This window comes from Rhineura floridana, chromosome 4 (assembly GCF_030035675.1).
Source record: "Rhineura floridana isolate rRhiFlo1 chromosome 4, rRhiFlo1.hap2, whole genome shotgun sequence".
NCBI classification, from domain to species: domain Eukaryota; kingdom Metazoa; phylum Chordata; class Lepidosauria; order Squamata; family Rhineuridae; genus Rhineura; species Rhineura floridana.
Genome location: NC_084483.1, coordinates 133,263,378 through 133,283,109, shown reverse-complemented (window position 1 = coordinate 133,283,109; position 19,732 = coordinate 133,263,378). Strand labels below are relative to the sequence as shown.

General features: G+C 40.0%; 1 protein-coding gene and 1 long non-coding RNA gene across 5 annotated transcripts in view; one reads left to right on the top strand and one right to left on the bottom strand.

Annotated features, from left to right (window-relative positions):
* LOC133383558 (uncharacterized) overlaps positions 1–10,767 on the top strand; it is a 30,691-nt gene extending 19,924 nt beyond the window's left edge. For 2 of the 4 annotated variants that reach the window (XR_009762330.1, XR_009762334.1), the window contains 3 exons: positions 1,335–1,555; positions 7,199–7,287; positions 10,180–10,767. This is a non-coding gene — a long non-coding RNA (uncharacterized LOC133383558). The remainder of the gene's footprint in view (positions 1–1,334; positions 1,556–7,198; positions 7,288–10,179) is intronic. The other 2 variants (XR_009762331.1, XR_009762333.1) reach the window with 1 other exon arrangement.
* Positions 1–19,732, bottom strand: part of NUP133 (nucleoporin 133) — a 45,419-nt gene that overhangs the window by 5,853 nt on the left and 19,834 nt on the right. The window contains exons 13-23 of the mRNA XM_061624481.1: positions 18,368–18,531; positions 17,856–17,950; positions 17,546–17,770; positions 15,891–16,013; positions 14,797–14,896; positions 12,037–12,279; positions 10,734–10,867; positions 8,861–9,019; positions 6,655–6,790; positions 4,941–5,059; positions 1,404–1,484 (exon numbers count right to left, since the gene is read on the bottom strand). Coding sequence (XP_061480465.1) covers positions 1,404–1,484; positions 4,941–5,059; positions 6,655–6,790; positions 8,861–9,019; positions 10,734–10,867; positions 12,037–12,279; positions 14,797–14,896; positions 15,891–16,013; positions 17,546–17,770; positions 17,856–17,950; positions 18,368–18,531 — 1,579 coding nt within the window. The remainder of the gene's footprint in view (positions 1–1,403; positions 1,485–4,940; positions 5,060–6,654; positions 6,791–8,860; positions 9,020–10,733; positions 10,868–12,036; positions 12,280–14,796; positions 14,897–15,890; positions 16,014–17,545; positions 17,771–17,855; positions 17,951–18,367; positions 18,532–19,732) is intronic.

The window sequence follows — 19,732 nt, the reverse complement described above, 5'->3', positions numbered from 1 at the left end:
GAAGCTGATGTATCCTATACCCCAAGCATCCAGAAGGAAGAAAACCAAAAGAGCAGAGAAAGTAAATGAGAGATTGAAGAGAGAGGAGTCAGACCTGAAGACTGGGCGGGAGGGGGGGGAGAGAAAATAATGTCAGAAATTCCTAGACTACCTCAGTATCCTTGGAGGTGAGTGACAGGGAGAAGTGGGCTTTAGGGGCAAACTGTATCTGGAAAAGTGTGTGTAATTATGCTGAAAGACAATGAAGGTCTTAAAAGAGGTTTTTGGCAACTAACGAACCAGGGCAGAGGAAATTGTGAGCTTACTATGGAGGAAGTCTAGTTGTAAACTAGTAGAGTATGGCAGAAAAACACTTCATTTAAAAATACGCCTTTTATTCCATCATAGCCATACGTATAGAGACTTTGTACAAAAGTCTCTCAAGCCACAGACATATCCAACAGAAATACCAGACAGGGAAAACTGTGGCAGAATGAAGATGTCAAGGAAGAAGATATAAAGCCATCTGCTTTCCTAACTTAGACAAGTCAGAATGAACTGATCCTAGAGAATGTGATTGGCTGCATGAACTCACAAAGTCCATATAGATATGTATTCATACATACATAAAGGAATCATTATTGTATTGTGCTTATGGCAAGGACGCCTCAACTGAACTGGGGTGATGCTACATAATGTTCAGTTGCTCAGAGAGCTAAACAGTTTACAGTTCAATCTTTGAGGGAGAAGAAAGGTGTTATTTTTGATGTGATCAAGTGATACAGAAATATTTTAATAAATAATAAAAAACAAAATACATGGAAACCTCATGCAGGGGAAGGCTGAGGACTGGGAAGAGGTCCTGGGACATTACTAGATCCTGACCCTAGCCTCTAATGGGAATTTACCAGTTATGGCTTCTGTCACTGCACATTATGATCTGACAATTCTACAGGGATCTCAATAACTACAAAGAAGTGGGGTGGGTGAGAAAGTATAAATTTCACATATTGGTATGAACTAATGATTTGATTGTGGGCTTCCAGTGAGGCTTGTACAGATTGCCTTTAAAAGAACTATACTCTGAACATTTTCATTCAAAATTCTGTGCAGTTAATTTTTTGAGAGCTATTCTAAAACAACTCTTCAAAAACATGCATACAACTCCTTTTTAAAAAGCAATCAAACAATGGCATCACTGGAACCGAATTCTCATCTTTGGTTCCTATTTTTATTTTGTTGTCACAGGCTTAACCCTTTATTCATTTAAAAAAGATTGCAAATAGTCAGCATTAGATGTGCTTCACTATTTTAGTAACTGAAAAATAAGAGGGTATGTTTAATCTTTTACACAGATGAGGGGAAAAACTCAGACTGAAAAATTCTTCCTTGATCGGAGATCACCAAAACTCTTATTCTCATACCTCATCAATATACTCCAGCAGATCAAGAGCCTTCTTGAAGTCATATTCATTAGCCCTCCTGTTCTCAGAAGATATGTATAACTATTGGATGAAAGATTGAAACACAAAATTGTTTTAGACTCCAAAACAGCGTACCTGACCTTGTTAACTCTGTAAGTTAGGACCACCCTGGTTTCTAACTTGTGACCTATTCACTGAAATATACCTTGATCCAACGGTAGACATTTTTATAGTAAGGGAGCGAGTCAAGGTTTTAGAATGGCATTCCATCCATATTACAATGGAAAGACTACACTAAGGTCACTATATGATAGGCTTCAAATGTACATACCATTTAAGGCTGCAGCATTCCTAGACTATTGGGGCAGGAACATACTTCCACAATAAGTACTCTGTTACAGAAAAAATCATTGCCAGAGCATCTGCTTTGGATGAGAAGGCCCCAGGTCCAACCCTAGCACCTCCAGGTAGGGCTGGGAAAGACCTGTGTGAAATCCTGGAGAGCTGCTGCCCAGTCACAGTGTGAACAATACTGAGCAAGACAGTCCAAGGGTCTAATTCAGTATAAGGCAGCTTATATGCAAACAAATATCACCTGCAATATCCTACAAACATAATCTCACAAAGGAGACTTTTATATTTATTTTAACATGAAATAAGATCCAAGCCTATAGTTGCATTCAAATATGGTTTAGTGCAATGTGCATGAGTAGGAATTCATCACAGTAAGCTCACACACTCCCCCCTCCACACTTCCAAACAGTGGGAGGGTTTGGAAATATTTACTTTCAGTTCCTCTTAAAATTGGCTTGTTGTGTCATCTAACCTAGGAACTGTGATTTAACATTACCTACAGTTAGTTTAAAAACCAGCCTCATAACCCATGCCTTGATGCTGGGTTGTTTTGAAAGCTGATCAGAGTTAACAATAAACCATAATCCATGGAACACAACATAACCAGGTAACTTTAAGGGAAACTAAATAAAACAAAAAAGTCCTCCTCCCTGCACAGAGGGTGGGTGTGCTTGTACAGATCTGGCAGCTAAACCATGGCTTTAGCATGATGTGTGAATGTATATATAGAAACCTAAGATACTGTAAGTGAACCGAAGAGTTTACAAAAGAAGAGTTTTGCATCCTCTCCTCCCTGCTGCAGTTAACTGCATCACTTGAAAAGCCTCTTCCAAACTTCTGTCCACTCATTTTTCTGAAGATTGACATTTAATTATATTTTTACCATATCTAACTGCAACTGCTGATTGAAAGAAAAATCAATATCCTCAGGAGAGTTGAACTCGGGAGGAAAGTCAAAAGTGAATTGTACTCCACAAGCTAAACATTAAAAGGCATTTCTCCTATCTAATGTGGAATGCGGCTTGGTGGCTTGGATCATACAGACTACTACTGTAGGCCTGAAGGCAGAGCATGCCAGATACCATCTAAATTGTCAGTTCAGCTGAGACACTGAAGCAAGTAACCTGCAGTTTTGTTCAGATTATAGCTGTGTTTTATATTTGCACCTGTTTTTTAAATTTTATGTACACACACTTGAATGACATAAGGGGTGGAAAGAAAAAGGCGTGCTGTTACAAGGGGTTAGAGTGTGGCCTGGCAGGCAACCAAGGTAGGAGATTGTTAGGGAACATCAGAGTTGTTCCGGCTTTAGTGCAGCTGTTAAACAAACTCCTCCCTTTCTGCTTACAGAGACTTCCTATGTAATACTATTGTCATGCCTAAGCACAGATACATTCAGGTTCCTTTTTGGTTCCCAGGCAGGACAGGTTTCACAGAATGTGGATGCAGATGAGGAAACATGACCGTACATATGCCATACTTTTACTATGGGCTTTCAATAATTAAAAAATATATTTTTTGCCACACCTGCCCAGTCCCTACACTTAAAAAAAGGATTCAAATGAAGTGTATTTACCAAGAAACTGCTTTGAGGCTAAGCTCCCAGTCTCTTGTTGTCATTAATACAGAAGTGGGTTTGTCCAACACTCACAGTTACTTATTTTGCCACAAAGCAAGCACAGATTAATGCTGGAGTAACCCACTAGATATGTGTGTATAACCAAAACCTGCTTCTGCATACAGAGGTCAGTGGGAGTGAGTATGTCAAAGTATAGCCAGCTCATCCAACACGGGATATGTTCCTGGTGTTTGAAGCATGGAATATTTTAATTTAAATCTTACCAAAATCCAAGTAGCTCAAAGCATCATATGTTGTTCTCCCCCTCCTCATTTTATTACAACCACCTTCTGAAGTAGGTTAGCACTGAGTATTATGTCTCTTGGTTCAAACTGCACAACAGATTCCTTACCTAAGTTTACTGAATATGACTGCGTTGGTGAGGTCACGAAGACTTAATAGTTCAGAAAAATGTTTTAAATAAAAAGTCAGTTCTCTGGGACAGACTCAGGATATCCTGGCTTTCATCATCATGGCTGGATTGTATCCAATAGCGGCCTTCTGTTACCAGAAAGCACATAGATTCATGTAAGGGAGGGCACCCAAGTATTGCCAGTCCCCTTCCACTGCAGCCCCTCCAGGAACTCTCTGGAGCAGCATGAGATAGCCCAAAGATCTGGAGAAGGAAGGAGGGATTGGCGACAAGTGGATGGCCCATCTTGCATGAGCATAAACATTTTTCTTTCGTGCAAACCCACTACTGGATACAACCAGTTATTTATATTCTGTGGTAATTGTCCATAGCTCTTTACAAAGTACAAGAGGACAGACCCTGCCATATGCTTATCTGGAATATTATCTACACATGTTGTTGCTATATGCCTTCAAGTCAACTATGACTTATGGCGACCCTATGAATCAGCGACCTCCAATAGCATCTGTTATAAACCACCCTGTTCAGATCTTGTAAGTCCAAGTCTGTGGCTTCCTTTATGGAATCAATCCATCTCTTGTTTGGCCTTCCTCTTTTTCTACTCCCTTCTGTTTTTCCCAGCATCATTGTCTTTTCTAGTGAATCTTGTCTTCTCATTATGTGTCCAAAGTAGGATAACCTCAGGTTCATCATTTTAGCTTCTAGTGATAGTTCTGGTTTAATTTGTTCTAACACCCAATTATTTGGTTTTTTTGCAGTCCATGGTATGCACAAAGCTCTGCTCCAATACCACATTTCAAATGATTTTTCTCTTATCCGTTTTTTTCACTGTCCAAGTGTCACATCCGTATATAGAGATGAGGAACACCATGCTCTGACCCATATACTATCTTTCTACAAATGCATCAGCTGATATCGTTGGCAGTTTGTGACCAATAACGAATGGGGTTACACTTCCTCTGAAGAACCAAGTTTGCAGCTTGTGGAGGTGCAGGTGGGATCAGTGGCTAGGAGGGCCTTTTATCAGCTTAGGGTGGTATCAGCGTAGGTTACTTGTTCGGGCTGGTGGATCATTATTTTAACTAATAATACTAACTAACAAGATTACCTAATGCTACTGTTCAGGCACACAAAACCAAGTTAGGGTTACTTAAATTCAAATGATATTGTTAGGACAATTAGTGGTACATACCTCAATCAGTTGTGGGGCACTTAATACAGACATTTCATTGAGATATAATTCTTTCTCGGACAACAGCTGTTCAGGTAGGGTATCTTGGTGTAGCAGAAAACGCTCTTGTTCAGTAATTTCTTGTAAAAATTAAATAAAAAAGGACAGAACATTACTATAGTTCCTGAGTATAAAGATAGTAAGTAACTTGTTTTCCACATGATTTAGCAAACTATGAATATTCCATCACACCCTACATGGTTTTCAGTGAGCTTGAACAGTCTGGACTTTCTGTAACTGTGCAAATCAGAAAAATTGCTACATTTTATTCAAAACAAAGCAGTGCTTAAGCAAGTTGTCCAAGGTCAACAAGCCCATCATGTCCAATTCTACTATTGCATCCAGAGAAGCCCATTTCTTCAAATAGGAACTAATTTTCTAGAAAATAATGACAGGTTAGCCCTTCATGTATGAAGAAACCACTTGAAACTAGCAGCCTCACTGCTTAAGCTTCACTTTGTTCCAATGCTCAAAGTGGCTCCTTTAACCAACATTTGGTTAGCATCTTCTTCCTCCTGTCCTGTGTATGTGTTGGGGGAATTGGATAATTTTGAAACTTGTAGGATGTTTTGGAGGACTTGGAGCCCCCGTGGAGGGAAATCTGCAAATTCACATGGCTCTGGTATGTAGTTTCTGGATTATTTGGAAAGGTAGCCACATATAACCCTATGACACCCTCTGAGGGACCACAGAATTGTCCTGTAAGCTTATTTTTAAAATGATTAATCTTGTTTAAAATACTGTAAGTGCAATTAAGGATTAACGAGATCTGCACAGAAGGCATAATCGGGAACTACTTGTGAATTCTTAAGAACATGGCCATACAGAAACACAATGCTACTTTGAGAACTAGGATGGTACATCAGTAACACAACCTTTACCTCATAGAGTGATCTGCGAGTAAGTTTACAAGTCAGACACACCACTTGCTACACACCTCCTCTGCCTCACAGCCATCTGGGGGAGCGCAGCGCAATTCGGACAAGAGGCTTCTACTTGCTGACCTCTAATACAGAACTTAAGGGCCACCACTGCTGTCCCTAAAAGTGGTGGGAAGTTTAGCTACAAGATACCAAGGGAGGGAATTTTGGCCATGTATTCAGAAAATCATGTAAATCTCAGCTATTACCATGTGCTTTTTGATAGCTACATCCCAAGTTCTTGATAACCATGTGGAAAGACAGCAAAAATATTTCATGACACAGGATCTGTTTTCTGCTCACATTTCTGTACTGAAGTTCACTTTAAAATTCTGTAACACCTTGATGACCGTTTTTAAAATAGGCAACTTGTTTTAAAAGTAGAGATCCAAATTATAGCTGCAATGCAATACATTATCCACTGAATTAAAGTGACAAAACCACCTTAATTCAGATGTTGCACAAAGGACATATAAAGTATATTCCAAAAATAATGGCAAGGTGGATAATAATAGCTTATTGGAGCAACAGCAGTAAGATTGAAAAAGGTTTTCATAGATATCTGTGTTTATATTTTAGCAGCAAGGAAGTTCAGTGGGAAACAGACAAACTGCTTCAGAAACCAAAGCACTGGCGTCTGTCATTCAACCACCATACTGCTATCATCACAACAGATCCATAGATTTAACAAATGAAGGGCTACCTCCATATATGCAAAACATTATTTTAAAATTTGCCTTGGGAAAAAAAAGTACCTTCAATTTTCTCATTCAGCATCACCTCGGATATATCAGAAGCCAATACAGTTAGTTTACTCAAGCCAAGAAGGGTTTTCTTCTTTGCAAAGTACCGATTTTCTGTATTTGCTAAATTCTGCAGTGTTCGGTGAGCCTAACATTGACAAAAATACGTTAATATTTCAACTGAGAGAAAACCAAAAGTGTAACTATATAGATAGATGCTGAACAGATTTTTTTAAAATAGTAATTTTCATGATAATGATACATCAGAGTAATGTTTCATAAGAACAGTGTTCAAATTCTGAGACTGCTGAGATGAGTTTTCTTCTTATCCTACACTAAACCTATAGAACTCTTTGGCAATAACATCATATAAAACACAACATAGGAAAAATGTTAAACTGGTTCACAATAGAGTAGAACAGAGATTAAAATAGTCACTGAAAATAGGAAGCATGTCAACACAAGCCTTTTATGAAAGAAAAGTATTTACATATATTTTAGAAATATATTATTACTTTTATTATATTAAATACATTATCACTTTTATTATTTCTAGCATGTTTCTCCAAAAAACCTGAAAAATGGAAATGGACTGCCTTCACGTCGATCCCGACTTATGGCGACCCTATGAATAGGGTTTTCATGGTAAGTGGTATTCAGAGAGGGTTTACCACTGCCTCTCTCTGAGGCTGAGTGGCAGTGACTGGCCCACTCAGCTTCATGTCTGTGTGGGGATTCGAACCCTGGTCCCCCAGATCATAGTCCAGCACTTTAACCCATTACTTAATGCACAGATGGAGAAACTTTTTGGCCTAGTGGGCCAGATACTTATTCCCCTTCCTCCGCTAAGGGCCAACTTTGACAGGTGAGCAGGCCGATCTGCTGGTAAATCATCTGATGTCGTATTGATGACAGTTCCACCCACCTGTTAAAGTTTGTCTGTTGGGGGGGAGATCAGCCGAAGTATGGGGAGTTCGGTCCTGCTTTCTGCAGCCACATCTCTACCTGTCCCACACCTGATGCCATCTATGACGTTAGGAGTGGAACAGATGGGCGTGGTTCCATGAAAATGACCTCAAGGGCCAAATGTGGAAGCCTGGCCAGCAAAGATTTGCCTGTGGGTAAGAGGTCCCGCATCCCTGACCTAATGTTTTGAATTATCATAATTACAATGATCAAAAAGAAGAGAAATTCACCAAAATAGTGACTGGGTCCACCAAAATTAGACAGCAAGGACAGAAATTACAAAAAGGTTCATACACCAAAGTACCCGATTTATAACTTGCTGATACCATGTCAGTATTTAGCTGAGGAGTTTTTTTAAAAAGTTTATATTTTGAAGTTTAATAAAACAAATCAAGCACATTCATCTGTCTAATCTAAAGAAACCTAACAGCTCACAATTTACAATTTACTCAGAGTAGGCCCAATGAAATTAATGAACCTAAGTTAGTCATGTCTATTAAGTTCAATGTGTGTAGGAATAGCACTGAATACCACCCAAAGCTAATAGAATAACCTCAGTGAAATAAAGAAAAAAGTTGTATAATACTATGTCTTGTAGGTTGCAGAAATATCTGAAGAGGTTACAAATTATCTCTGTGTCATGATTTCAAAGAACAGGATTGTGTCATGCATACTATTTTTACTTTAGACAAGAGTTTTAAAGTTACATGGGGTGAGATCCAGAGATACACCAGCAGCAGAAGAAATAGTGACATTGTTTTGCAAACTGTTGTGCCAAGTCTTCCAACAGTTCTTTCACAACACAGCACACCTTGTCTTGTGCTAGTACACATGTTATGAAGTTATGCAGGTCTTTGTGCAAGGACTGCACAATGCTGTGCGCTTTCAGAAGCACACTACATGACAAAAGAGAACTAAAACCCAGCATGGAACTTCTGCAGAGTCAGAAGAAGCTGTTCTGCTTGCGGAAGTGCACCTCTGGATCAGCTCCTTTGAGGCATATTAAATAAGTTCACAAATTTCATTAAAAAAACAGAGCTTTGAAGACCCCACACTTTACAAATATGGAACAAAAAATGGTGGTGGAATGCAACCAAAATGGTAGGTGCAAATATACAGGTCTCAACCTGTTCCTGATATTACCCAAAGTGGGGTGTCTGTGTGCAGTCTCAGTGTCTAACTTTGGAGGGGGCCTGTACCAAGCACAGAGCAGCTACCTATTACAAGTACTTTGTTTTATTATAAAGCATACCTTTTCCAAATCATTGCTGTTGATGTCATGTAGCCAACTGAGGTGCTCGTGAGCTTGTAAGAAGCTGGCCAACTGGCCATGCTGAGCAACTGGCTGTGATAACAGCTTTCCTCGTTTTCCTTTTTCCAAATACCAACGGAAGAGGAAATCTGAAAAATTCTAAAGCAACAGAATGTGGTCAGCTTGCAAAACTGCAACTTGTGTTATATATATATAAATGTAAGCTTTTTGTACAAATGGTCAAACTTCAATGCATCCTGCCCACTGTTATTCTCATGTGTTTTCAGAACTTAGCACCAGTGTCCTTGTGCTAGTCCTATAGCTGAAGCATGGCTGAAGGCCTGCACCAGAAACAAACACAGTCACAGGTGAAGGGTCTCACCCCAAAACTCCATGCATGCCCTATCATATCTTACTGCATTCACCACAGGCATCATCAGCTCATTCATATGTGGTCACCACATGTAATAGACAGGGTAGAGGATTCATAGGCAGAGTAATGACGTGCCTTTTGACCCATTCAAATGTAAAGTATCTAAAGCGTAATGAGAGGTGTGGAAAGTTTACATGGGTAAACACTTTCTCTCCAATTGTGAACTGTCTGTTTCAGCCCTAAGCTCTGAGGAAGACACACTGAGAGCTTTAGAATGGATAAAATCTCTGCTTAGTTTGTTTCCTTGGCAAGGTGGTTCTCATTCCAGAAGTGGACATGATATGCAATTCCTTTAGAGCATCTCCCCTCCACTCAGGACTCCCTTTCCTGCAGTATTCACCACAACTGTAGCATATTTGGGCAGGGAGTAGGGGGAGGACAGCAGCAACAAGAGCCCTGGCCCCTGATTATTGCTCTGTCTCACTCATTACCTTCTACTGGGAATCTCTGAAGGACCCAACTCGGCTTACCCTTTTCTGTATGATGCTACAGACCAGAGCTCTACCCCTCTTCAGTAGTTATTTTCTAGCTGCCCTATCTACTGGACCAATTTACTTTCATCAGTCAGAGGAAAGTGGGCTTCTAACAATACACTATCCTGTTTTGATCAGACTATGAGGGTTTATTTCCTCTCATGCCAACGCTCAGTATTTCTCCAGGGGCTTCAAAGAGCAAGCTATATGCCTGGTCTACCACTGCGTCCTTCATTGCTCCATCTTCACCAGGATGACCCAAGTGTGGACATCTGGTGGTCATTCCTAAAGGTGGAAAGGTCAATGCAACCCTGAAGCCAGTTGCACACATGCTGTCCCTTTACATTCTAATATGGTTACATCAAGTGTTTTCCTGTTATGCCAGTTTTGTTTGGTCTTTATTTATTTGCCAGATCTGCAAGCTGTATACTTTACACAATGGCTTGTAAAACATACACCTCCAGTTTAAGTCCTGAATGCTACATCTGCGTATGGGACAGAAGCTCAGTAGGATGCAAGAAAGCAGGGCTGGTCCAAAACATTTTCCTGCCTGAAGCAAAGGATAAGATGGTGCCTGCCCCCAAATTCCATGTACAGAAGCTAAGAGGACTGGCAGTTGAATCACTGGTGAGAGGACAGCATCTCCTACTGTTTCCGAGGACAGTAGTCTAGCTTAAGGAAGTGTAGGGCATGGCATGCAGCACACACAGCTCTGTTCTCCAACATCTCACTGCTGCCCTCAGCATCTGCTGCCTGAGGGAGCTGCCTCATTTTGCCTGATGATAGGACTGGCCCCATAAGCAAGACTGGTTATTCTCTGTAAATTATGAGGACCTTGGATACTCTATTTCTGTAACAGAAAAAAAACCTGTACTGTCATAATTCTGGAAAAAAAACCTATAGCAAATTAAAGGTTTCTCCTATGACATAAAAAGCCTGTTCGCTTGGAGTGAATAAAGAACATTACCTGATCAGCAAACTGGGTCATGTAACGTTGCAATCTTGTCTGGTTGTCAGTCTGTTCACACATTTGTACCAAAATGTCAAAGTCACAGTATTTTTCTGCCAGAGCAGCAGCTAGCTGGTACTGTCCAAGTGAAACTAGACAAAAACAAAAACACACAGGATCAAAACATAACTATCTTGCGAGCTTTTTTAAAAAACAAGATGAGCGAGTTTTGGTTTCAAGGGCACTCTGCCTCTAGATCATTTTTTAAAAATAAGTAAATTATAAAGTAGTAAGGGAAATTTGCAAGGGGCATAGTCCCCTTGCCATTAGCAATATTGTAAGCTCTACTGGATCAAAGAGCCTCCAGTCAGTGGAGGGTCAACAACTGCATTTTGCTAAGTGAGGGGGGGTGTAGAATACTGCATTTCCCCCAGCAACCAATATTGGACTGCTAGGAAAATGCAAATAGTCTCTAACAGAAGAGGTTTCCTAAGGGAAGATATCTGAATCCTGCACAAAAACAACAAATAAGCTTGCATGAAAATGTGATTGAAAAGGACCTAAACAGCCTATAAACATTACTGGTGTAGAAGCTGGGAGTGATATGGTCTTGGTACCAGTAAAGCTTCTACAATTTAAGACGAATTCCAAAATAACCTTTCTGAAATCCTGGCACAACAGACACTACCACCCGGTTTTATACTGGATTCATTTGCTGTTGAAAGGAGTCCTTAACAGGGTACTACAAAATCCTGAAATAATGCATAGTCCATTACTTCAGAATTGTTCTGAAAGACTCATTCACAAAAGCTTTCCAAAAGAACACAACTTCCCACAACTGCTTCTTAAATTCCAAAGTTTTCAAGTGGCTTAGGGATTTGGCTAATTACTATTTGTTCTTGTCTGGACTGCGAGCACGCATGTAGACTGTGAACATAGTGTTCAACTCCTAACCAAAGAATTAAGTGCTGACAATAATCCAGTCTCGCTTTCATTCATTGTTATAATACCTTGCACATGATCTTCCCCCTTAAGGAAAAGCAACCTAAGTTTGCCTAGAATTAAAACACTTAAGGACTGTAGTCCACGTTGTTTTAGCATTCTAATCCACATTTTTTATTTGGTGTTGCAAGCCTTGAATGAAAATTCTGCTCGGAAAGCTAAAAATAATTCATAACCATTCCTAGGAAGACTGAAAGAAAAAAAGAAGAGTATGTTCCTCTGCCTTCCCATTCCCAGTCCTTTTTGTGGCATACTATATTAGACTGCAAGCCACAGCAGGAACTTCAACAGCACCTTATATAATAACAGCAGTACTTACGTAGTGGTGACAATAGCTCTGATCTTTTCTGCGTATATTCCATTTCCAGACTGTTATACCGTTCTTGATACTCTGGGCAGTCCACAGATTTAAGCTGAGAAACATAACCATCCAGAAAGCAATCTAGCAGTGCCACCAGCTGTTCTGTCACTATGCTACGAAGCTTACTATTAATCTGAGGATAGACCTTCTTCAGAATGATTTCATGTTGATTTATTATTGCCGTCCGCACACCAACAGATGCTTGAGAAGGCCAGAAAAATATTAAGACATTAGTATACTTGACATATGAAATCTGCAAACTGATATGACAGCATACAGAGGGGAAGTTATTTATTTATTACATTTATACCCTGACCTTACTCCTGCTGGAGGAAGGAGCCCAGGGTGGCAAACAAGAACAGTAAAAACACTCTGAAACATCTTAAAAACAAAAGATTTTAAAACATATTAGAACAAATAATCGTTTAAAAAAAGTTTTAAAAACATCTAAAAAAGTCATTCCAACACAGGTTCGGATAAGATCTCTACTTGAAAGGCTTGTTGAAAGAGGAAGGTCTTCAGTAGAAGCAAAAGGTAATTAAACAGTAAGCATATTTACTATTTCCATAGTAAAGCGGCATTCCCCAGCCCAAGTCTTTCAGGGGAACAACAGTGCAGCAAAGAGAGAAACAAGTTAGCACTGGTAATTCTAGCTGAGCCAAACCTATGGCTCAGGAGGAGAAAAGACCGCTGCTAGAGCTCAGTGCCAATTCAGCACTCGTGATCACCTTTCCCCTCACAGAATGATCTGAAAAGTTTGGGAGATAGGAGACGGTTTGAAACAAAAGGAGCAAAACTTGTTCCGACAACATTCATCTTTACATAAAAACCTAAAATGTAGCCTTCCTTCCTTTATAGCTTTAACACTATGGCTACTAAAGATCACTTCATTTCCAGGTAGAAAATAATACGCATTCTGTATGTAGATCATTTTATGTCACTACACATGTGTACATGCACTAGGAAGCTGTAGCATGTCATACACTTTATCTATACGTAGGATTTGTTATACTTCCTGTCAAGAATAGCTAAGTTTGGTCAAGCTAAAATGGCTCAACCAGAGGGAATTCTGGGGGGCTTTGTTGCAAAGACCTCCGGGACACTCTGTGCTGGGGAAAAAAAGTGTTTTAGTGCCAGACAGCTGCATATTGCTAATGTCAAGAAGATGCAGCTGAGTCCTATCTGTTATCTCTTATCTGCTTCCTAAGATCAAAGTCAGGAGTTTGGGTATTGCAGATCAGGGACCGCTTGGTGTGACTGTCTAGCCCTCCTTATCTTCAAAGAAGGTGATCACGGAAGGGGTGCCTAGGATGGCTAACTTGCCCCCTCCCTGTTGACACCCCAAACCCCATAAGATGAAGGATGATCCTTCAGTTTCTTGTTCCCTATTCCATCTACCTTGACTCGCCTGAAGACGCTTGTAAGCCATTGGGAACCAGGCTTTCAACTTGAAGTGAGTATTAGCCAGGATAGGTAAGCTTTGTTATTTTTGTCTGTTTGAATCTCTCAGTGTTATGTAAATGTATCTCTTACTCAGCCACATTGAGGGTAATGGGCTTTAAAGGGAAGTAATGTTGCTCTTTTTTACATGTATCTTTCTTTCCTTTTTAAATAAACTACCTTCTCTATTTGGTGTGTATTACTTGGGAGTTAATGACTCTAAATCCAGTCCTTGACCACACGCTGCTGACTACTGTTGATTAATTTAGGTTCATGCTTCGGAGCAAGGAGTTTAACAATAGATCTGCTCTAAGATTTCAGATAGTACTCCGAGTTTCCCCTTACTCAGAGTAAGGGACTATTTAAAGGGGTGGTGGCAGTCTACCTTCCAGGGTTGGCGTTAGGTATAAACTAACCCTGGGAAAGTGAGTGTTTGCTCAGGAAGCAGCGGCCCAGGGAATTGGGACTGTTCTCTGAAGCAGACACCCCCTTGGTGTTGCTGAGGTCAAAGGACCCCAGGGGGCAATCTCTTGACACTTCCCATTTAGGATTTTAATTCTGTGATGTGCAAAACACCTAAAAAGCATTGGGCAATGTATCACCACAGCAGGCTAGATACGATTTTTTCCATTAGCTGCAAAGCCAGCTCTACTATGCACACTTTAGTTGTATGTAATTTTTATGCAAGCACAGAAGTTAAGCTATAGTAGTCAGGCATTTTCTGCTGTAATGTTCTTAGGAATGGTTCACAGGGCCAATCTTTGTACCCAGCAAAAAAGAGATTGGGCCTCAGAATCACTCAGCCCTCAGAATCATTCAGTCCCCAGAATGAAAACAGGCAGAAGTCCAAATCATGGCTGAGAAATCACATTTATGCTAAAATGCTATAAAAAAGAGTTTACAATTTAATTCAACTAAGTTTGGCATAAGCTTCCAGGGCAAACCATCTAAAATATTAATAGCATCCTAATGTTATCTCCCCCAGTAAACAAATGCTTATATTAGGTTGCACAGACAGCTGTCTGCCTCACATTATACACCATAATGGTGACAAGCAGGTAGGATGTAAGAAATATTTAACACTAAAATTTTTAGATTTACACACAAGGGAACCTGTGATATATACAGTATATATGAAACAAGGCACCATTTAGTTTCAGACTTAGAGCAAGGGCAACAATTTTAAAGGCTAATAAAGTACTCTTCTGTTTGTAAGTATTATGTAAATAATAAATATTGTGTTTCAAAACAATTTGCATAACGTTTCACTATTCTCACCTGTCCATGGAACATACTCTGGTTCCATTTCGAGTGGTTCTCTTATTTTATATAAAGACGCTTTAGACTGGCGATCTTGGATGGCTGCTTGTAGCATATCCTAGAGAACATGACAAAGAACACACAGGACCTTACCAAAATGATTTTTTGTGGGGGTTTAACTATCAACACTTGCCATTTTTTAACATCACTCCTCCCAATAGCAAAGTCAGCTAATAAGTGCTGGCAGGCTTGAAGGCAAAAAAGGAAACAGAAACAACAGGAATGTTTCAGCATGCTGAGGGGATCCCTGAGGTTTGCAGAAGTTCAAAAATATGTGTTAAAAAACAGTAATGGGGCAAAAAACCAAAACCAAACAACCCATTGAGGAATAAATGAAGACGGACAGTTGAAATGGAAATACAGAATGTGTGTGTGATATGCCCCCTGCTTGGGGGGAATGGCTGGGTGGAACCCAGAATAGCACCCCTTTAGAAGGGAGGATACGTATACGGCAATGTTTTGTTGAAGGTCCCACTGTATTATCAAGACAAGTGATCTTTTGTAGAAAACAACAGTCCATTTTCAAAAATGGTGAATAATTGTATACAGGAACAATTCTTTACATATCATAAGGTGCTACTGAGAATGAAGAGCATTAAAAAAAAATCAAGAACAGGAGAGTCCTCTCAAATTGTTCCTACCCTCAAACAGGGATTGTTGTTTTCCCAATATTGTAATATATGGGTTATGTTAAGATTATTAGCATTGATATTTTACATTTTAACAAACATTTTACATTTACGTATCCTGTATTACGATACCTTTTCTTCGTCTGATGGGAAGTTATACCGGGAAATTGACATTATTCTCTTTCCTCCATTGTAATTCAATATGTAACCTAGAACTGGTAATTTCCCATTTCTTATTCAACCCCTGAATTAGGGCATGATCCCTTTTAAATCTCATTTTCTTCCATTTGGAGGGATTTAAGCAAAATACTTAACTTTCCTACTGAAAAAAATCAGATGTAAAATCACTTAATTGGGTGGATTATGCCCACCATTTGCTAGGTCACTGGATTTTTACCACTCTTTATTTTTGAAATATGGTACCTTTATGATATTGTTTACATTGATAACTATTTCAGCCCATTCCTCAGACTGAACTGATGTATTCTTCAAGACTTGTTTTTCCTTTTCCAGTAAACATTCAAAAATAGTATCTATCTGTGACACCTGAAAAATAGAAACAAAAAAGGAACACTGACAATTAACATTATCAATCAGGTGTAGGGCAATCATTCAGTTAGATATTTTATGTACTCAGCAGATTAAGAGTTTAACTTAGCACATTAAGAGTGTAATCTTACACCAACCTGTTTGATGTTGATGGCTGGGGGCAGGATGGCACATAGGCCTCCATCTACTAGCTTCTGCTGGCAGAAAGAACTACTGCAGATTCTTCTGCCATAACCACCAAGAAGCTACCACAGGCACCAGCTGTGCCAGCCTGGAACTGACATAGCAAAAACGTTGTGATGAATTGTCCCTTTCCTTCTGCCCTAGCCAGTGTGTGCAGTGAGACCATGAATCCCATTGTGTCTGTCTGGCTTACGTCTAATTGTTAAAAGGATTATGGGTAGAAAAATCTTATAGCTAAGATGCCTGCAGGAAAGATTTTGCAACGCTGCTTCAAGGCTTGTATCAAAATAAGTACAGAAGGAGAAAAGGGGAGATGGATGTCTTGGGCCTACAATAACTTGTTGGTATCTTGTTGACTGATAAAGATGGGCAAGTGAAAAAACACACAGGCTGAGCTAAATCTGGGCTGTTGACATATGGTATAATGGTCAGACGAAGAAGAGGTGACATGTTCGAACCTGGGGAAAAGAGGAACCACTAGTATGAAAACTATAAACATCAAGTAGTGGTGAACATTGGGGAACAGCTTGACCAATGCACCAAAGAACCTTCAGTTGATGATCTAAGTGCAGTTTGATTATTTAGGGCTCACGAACAGGGAAGCATACATGTAGATTGACATGAGTAAGAACAGAACTGGGAAAAGTGGGGAGTGAAAAGCAATAAGAGCCTAAAGGTTAGTCTGGCCAATGGAAAAATTTATAATGCTTGGTGTCATATAGTGAAGTATGAACTTAGGTTTGGTTGCACCGGTAATACCAAGTACAAGAGCCCAGGATTTTGTCTTCTCTTCGGGAGAGGTCTTGTTTCCCATTCTCTTTGCTTGTATGATAATCTATTGCTTTAACTAACTAGTAGACTTCTTTTCTGTAACCTTAATAAACTGTATTAATCATCTCAATTCTGGTATGCTGGTATGGTATCAATAATTTGACTTCCATTCTCAGGCCCAAGAACCTTGCTTGTGGAACATCTTGAAGGACTATCAGGTTAGAAAGAAGTGACCATAAATCAAACTCCTTCAGCAGCAGGGCTGCAGATGCGGTGGTAGAACTGCTGCTCTCCATCAGAGGTTTAGACTGCTCACAAACAGCTTTTTTTGGCATTTAATTTTCACTATTCAAACGGAACCATAAATATGGGAAATTTTAATCAGACACTTTGCTAGTGGAAAAGTATTCCATGAATGCCTGTTGAACTTTTTGTCCCTGTTCCAAGACACTTACTATGGATCTAAAAGAAGAATTCTAGGATGTTACATGGATTCCCATACTTCAAAATGAAATGCAATTCCTACAGAAAATCATAAATGCGATTTTAGATAAAGAAAAATTTATTTATTTCACCTCTCTGAAGAAAACATCTGCAGGAGTTAGACTTGACGGAATGTCACTTTCTCTTTTGATCAAAGCATTCTGTATTGCAGCATTGACCACATCTGGCAATCTGTAGTGATGGTTCTTGAGAGCAATGGCTGCAGATAACTTTTCTGCATGTTCACAGAGTAACAACCGCGTTGCCATTGGCATGCCTCTTACTGGAAAACTGCCCAGACGTCCAAACAGACCCACCTTGGATAGAGATAATTGTAAATAAAAAGATTCTTAGGCCACAATGGATATTACCCCTTTTCCCACGTGAACAATAGGAGCTTACCTGTCGAAGAAAATCAATGAATAGAGAATGGGCCTTTGCTTTATTGTCCAGCTGACGAAGGAGAAGGATAGAAGAACTGGGAAAACTAGCAGCTTCTGTACAAAATTGTGATAAGGAACAGGGTTAAAGGTTATTTCAAATTTTAGATGCTTTAAAAATATTTATATTGCAGAGATAAGGCTTTTTAAAAAACAGAATTTTATAAACTCTTTGATTTCATGATAAATTTAAGCTCACTTTTACTAGACTGTTAAATAAACAAACAAAAATAGGGGATGATATGTTTGAATGCTTCTGCCTCCAATTTGAAGAGGAACAATCCCAGGAAGAACTAAACTTATGATGTTTCTGAATATCTCTCTTAGCCTTAACGTACAGAGATGACACAATCATTGGTGTTCAGGAAGATTCCATCTCCGTATACTCATCACCACACATATTGTAGAAATCACATCATACATGACCACATTCTTCAGATTGTATAGTCAGAATGTTCATGCAAGGCTCCTTACCTTCAGGTACTGATTCAGCCCATCGTGGGTCAGATGTAGGATAATCATCCATCAAATTCTCACTGATCTGAGTCACAGCTCTGTCCAGGTCTGAATCAAGAACTAAATCTGCATGTGGTGGAAAGAGCTCAGCAACAATAATCTGTGCACCTTTCACATCATTCCTGAAATGAAGGAAAAGATCTGATAAATCAACCCTTATAATAGAAAGATGGTTCTCACTGAGAATATTGCTTCTGGTTGCACATCGGAAGATGTTCAAGTGGGTTACAATCCCTCCAACTGCTCGGATGGCAGGAAACTTCTGACCAGATCTCCCCCCCCCCCCGAGACATTTCCCTCTGCTAGTCCTTCAGTTCTTTTCCATGACTGAAGAACCACATCAGGAATCAGGAAAATAATCCATAAAAGGAGCAGAGGAAAAAATAAAAGGAAACACAGACCAGAGTAGTTGGCTTCCAAAGCTGGATTAGTTTGTGAAATTGTGGTAGCCATTTAAGAGTGTGTGGAACCTCCCAATACCTCACCAGAAGCAATGTTCATGATAACGAGCAAAGTTCCTTTCTTTCTTGGACATAAGGTGTTCAAGAAGAGGTATCAGAGCTGTTTTGTGTGGGTTCAGGTGGCTGCATGGCGACACGGGAGCATGTGCTGTAGAACTTGTCTTCTCAAAAGCTGTCTCTGACGATGATGGTTTAGCTTGAAATGGCTTGTGAAAATGCTGGCTGAGGACCACATGGCCACTTCTGATGAGAAACCTGCCCTCAGGAGAGCTCTCTGTTTGGTTTCCAGGTAGCAAAGCTGGAGTCATGCTAGATCTGAATTTAGAGGGGTCCTTGTGGGAGAAAGTCTGGCTTGATTAGCAGAAACTATGATGGAGGGTCTACTAGCCAGACAAGTTTAGAAAACCAGGATTCTGTGGGCCAGTAGAAGACCATCAGGACTTTCTGACAGCTCTCCAATTGAATTTTGCGAAAGACTTGTCGTAGTAGAGAGAAGTTGGAAAGAACACATACAGGAGGCCCTGATGCGTCTGCCCACCTGGGTCAGATACCTCATGAAGTAACTGTTGGCCTGGTGGTTGGTGTTTGAAGCAATGGGGGAGAAATAAGGCTCTGGACTTTGCACAGGCTGTTCTTTATCGGCCCTTAGGGCATGTGCAGTGCTGCTCTTTTTCCATGAAGATGCTAACCCGTGGAATAACAAAAACCTGCTTCCTCTGCAGATGAGCAATGAACAAAAACAGAATGTTTGGCGCTGGGATGGACTGATTTTTCCCTGCTTTGATGTCTCCCTTGAAGGGTGGCCCTGAGGAGCAGAAGAAGATGATCCCAGAGGCTTGGTGTGAGTGCATAAACTGTTTAG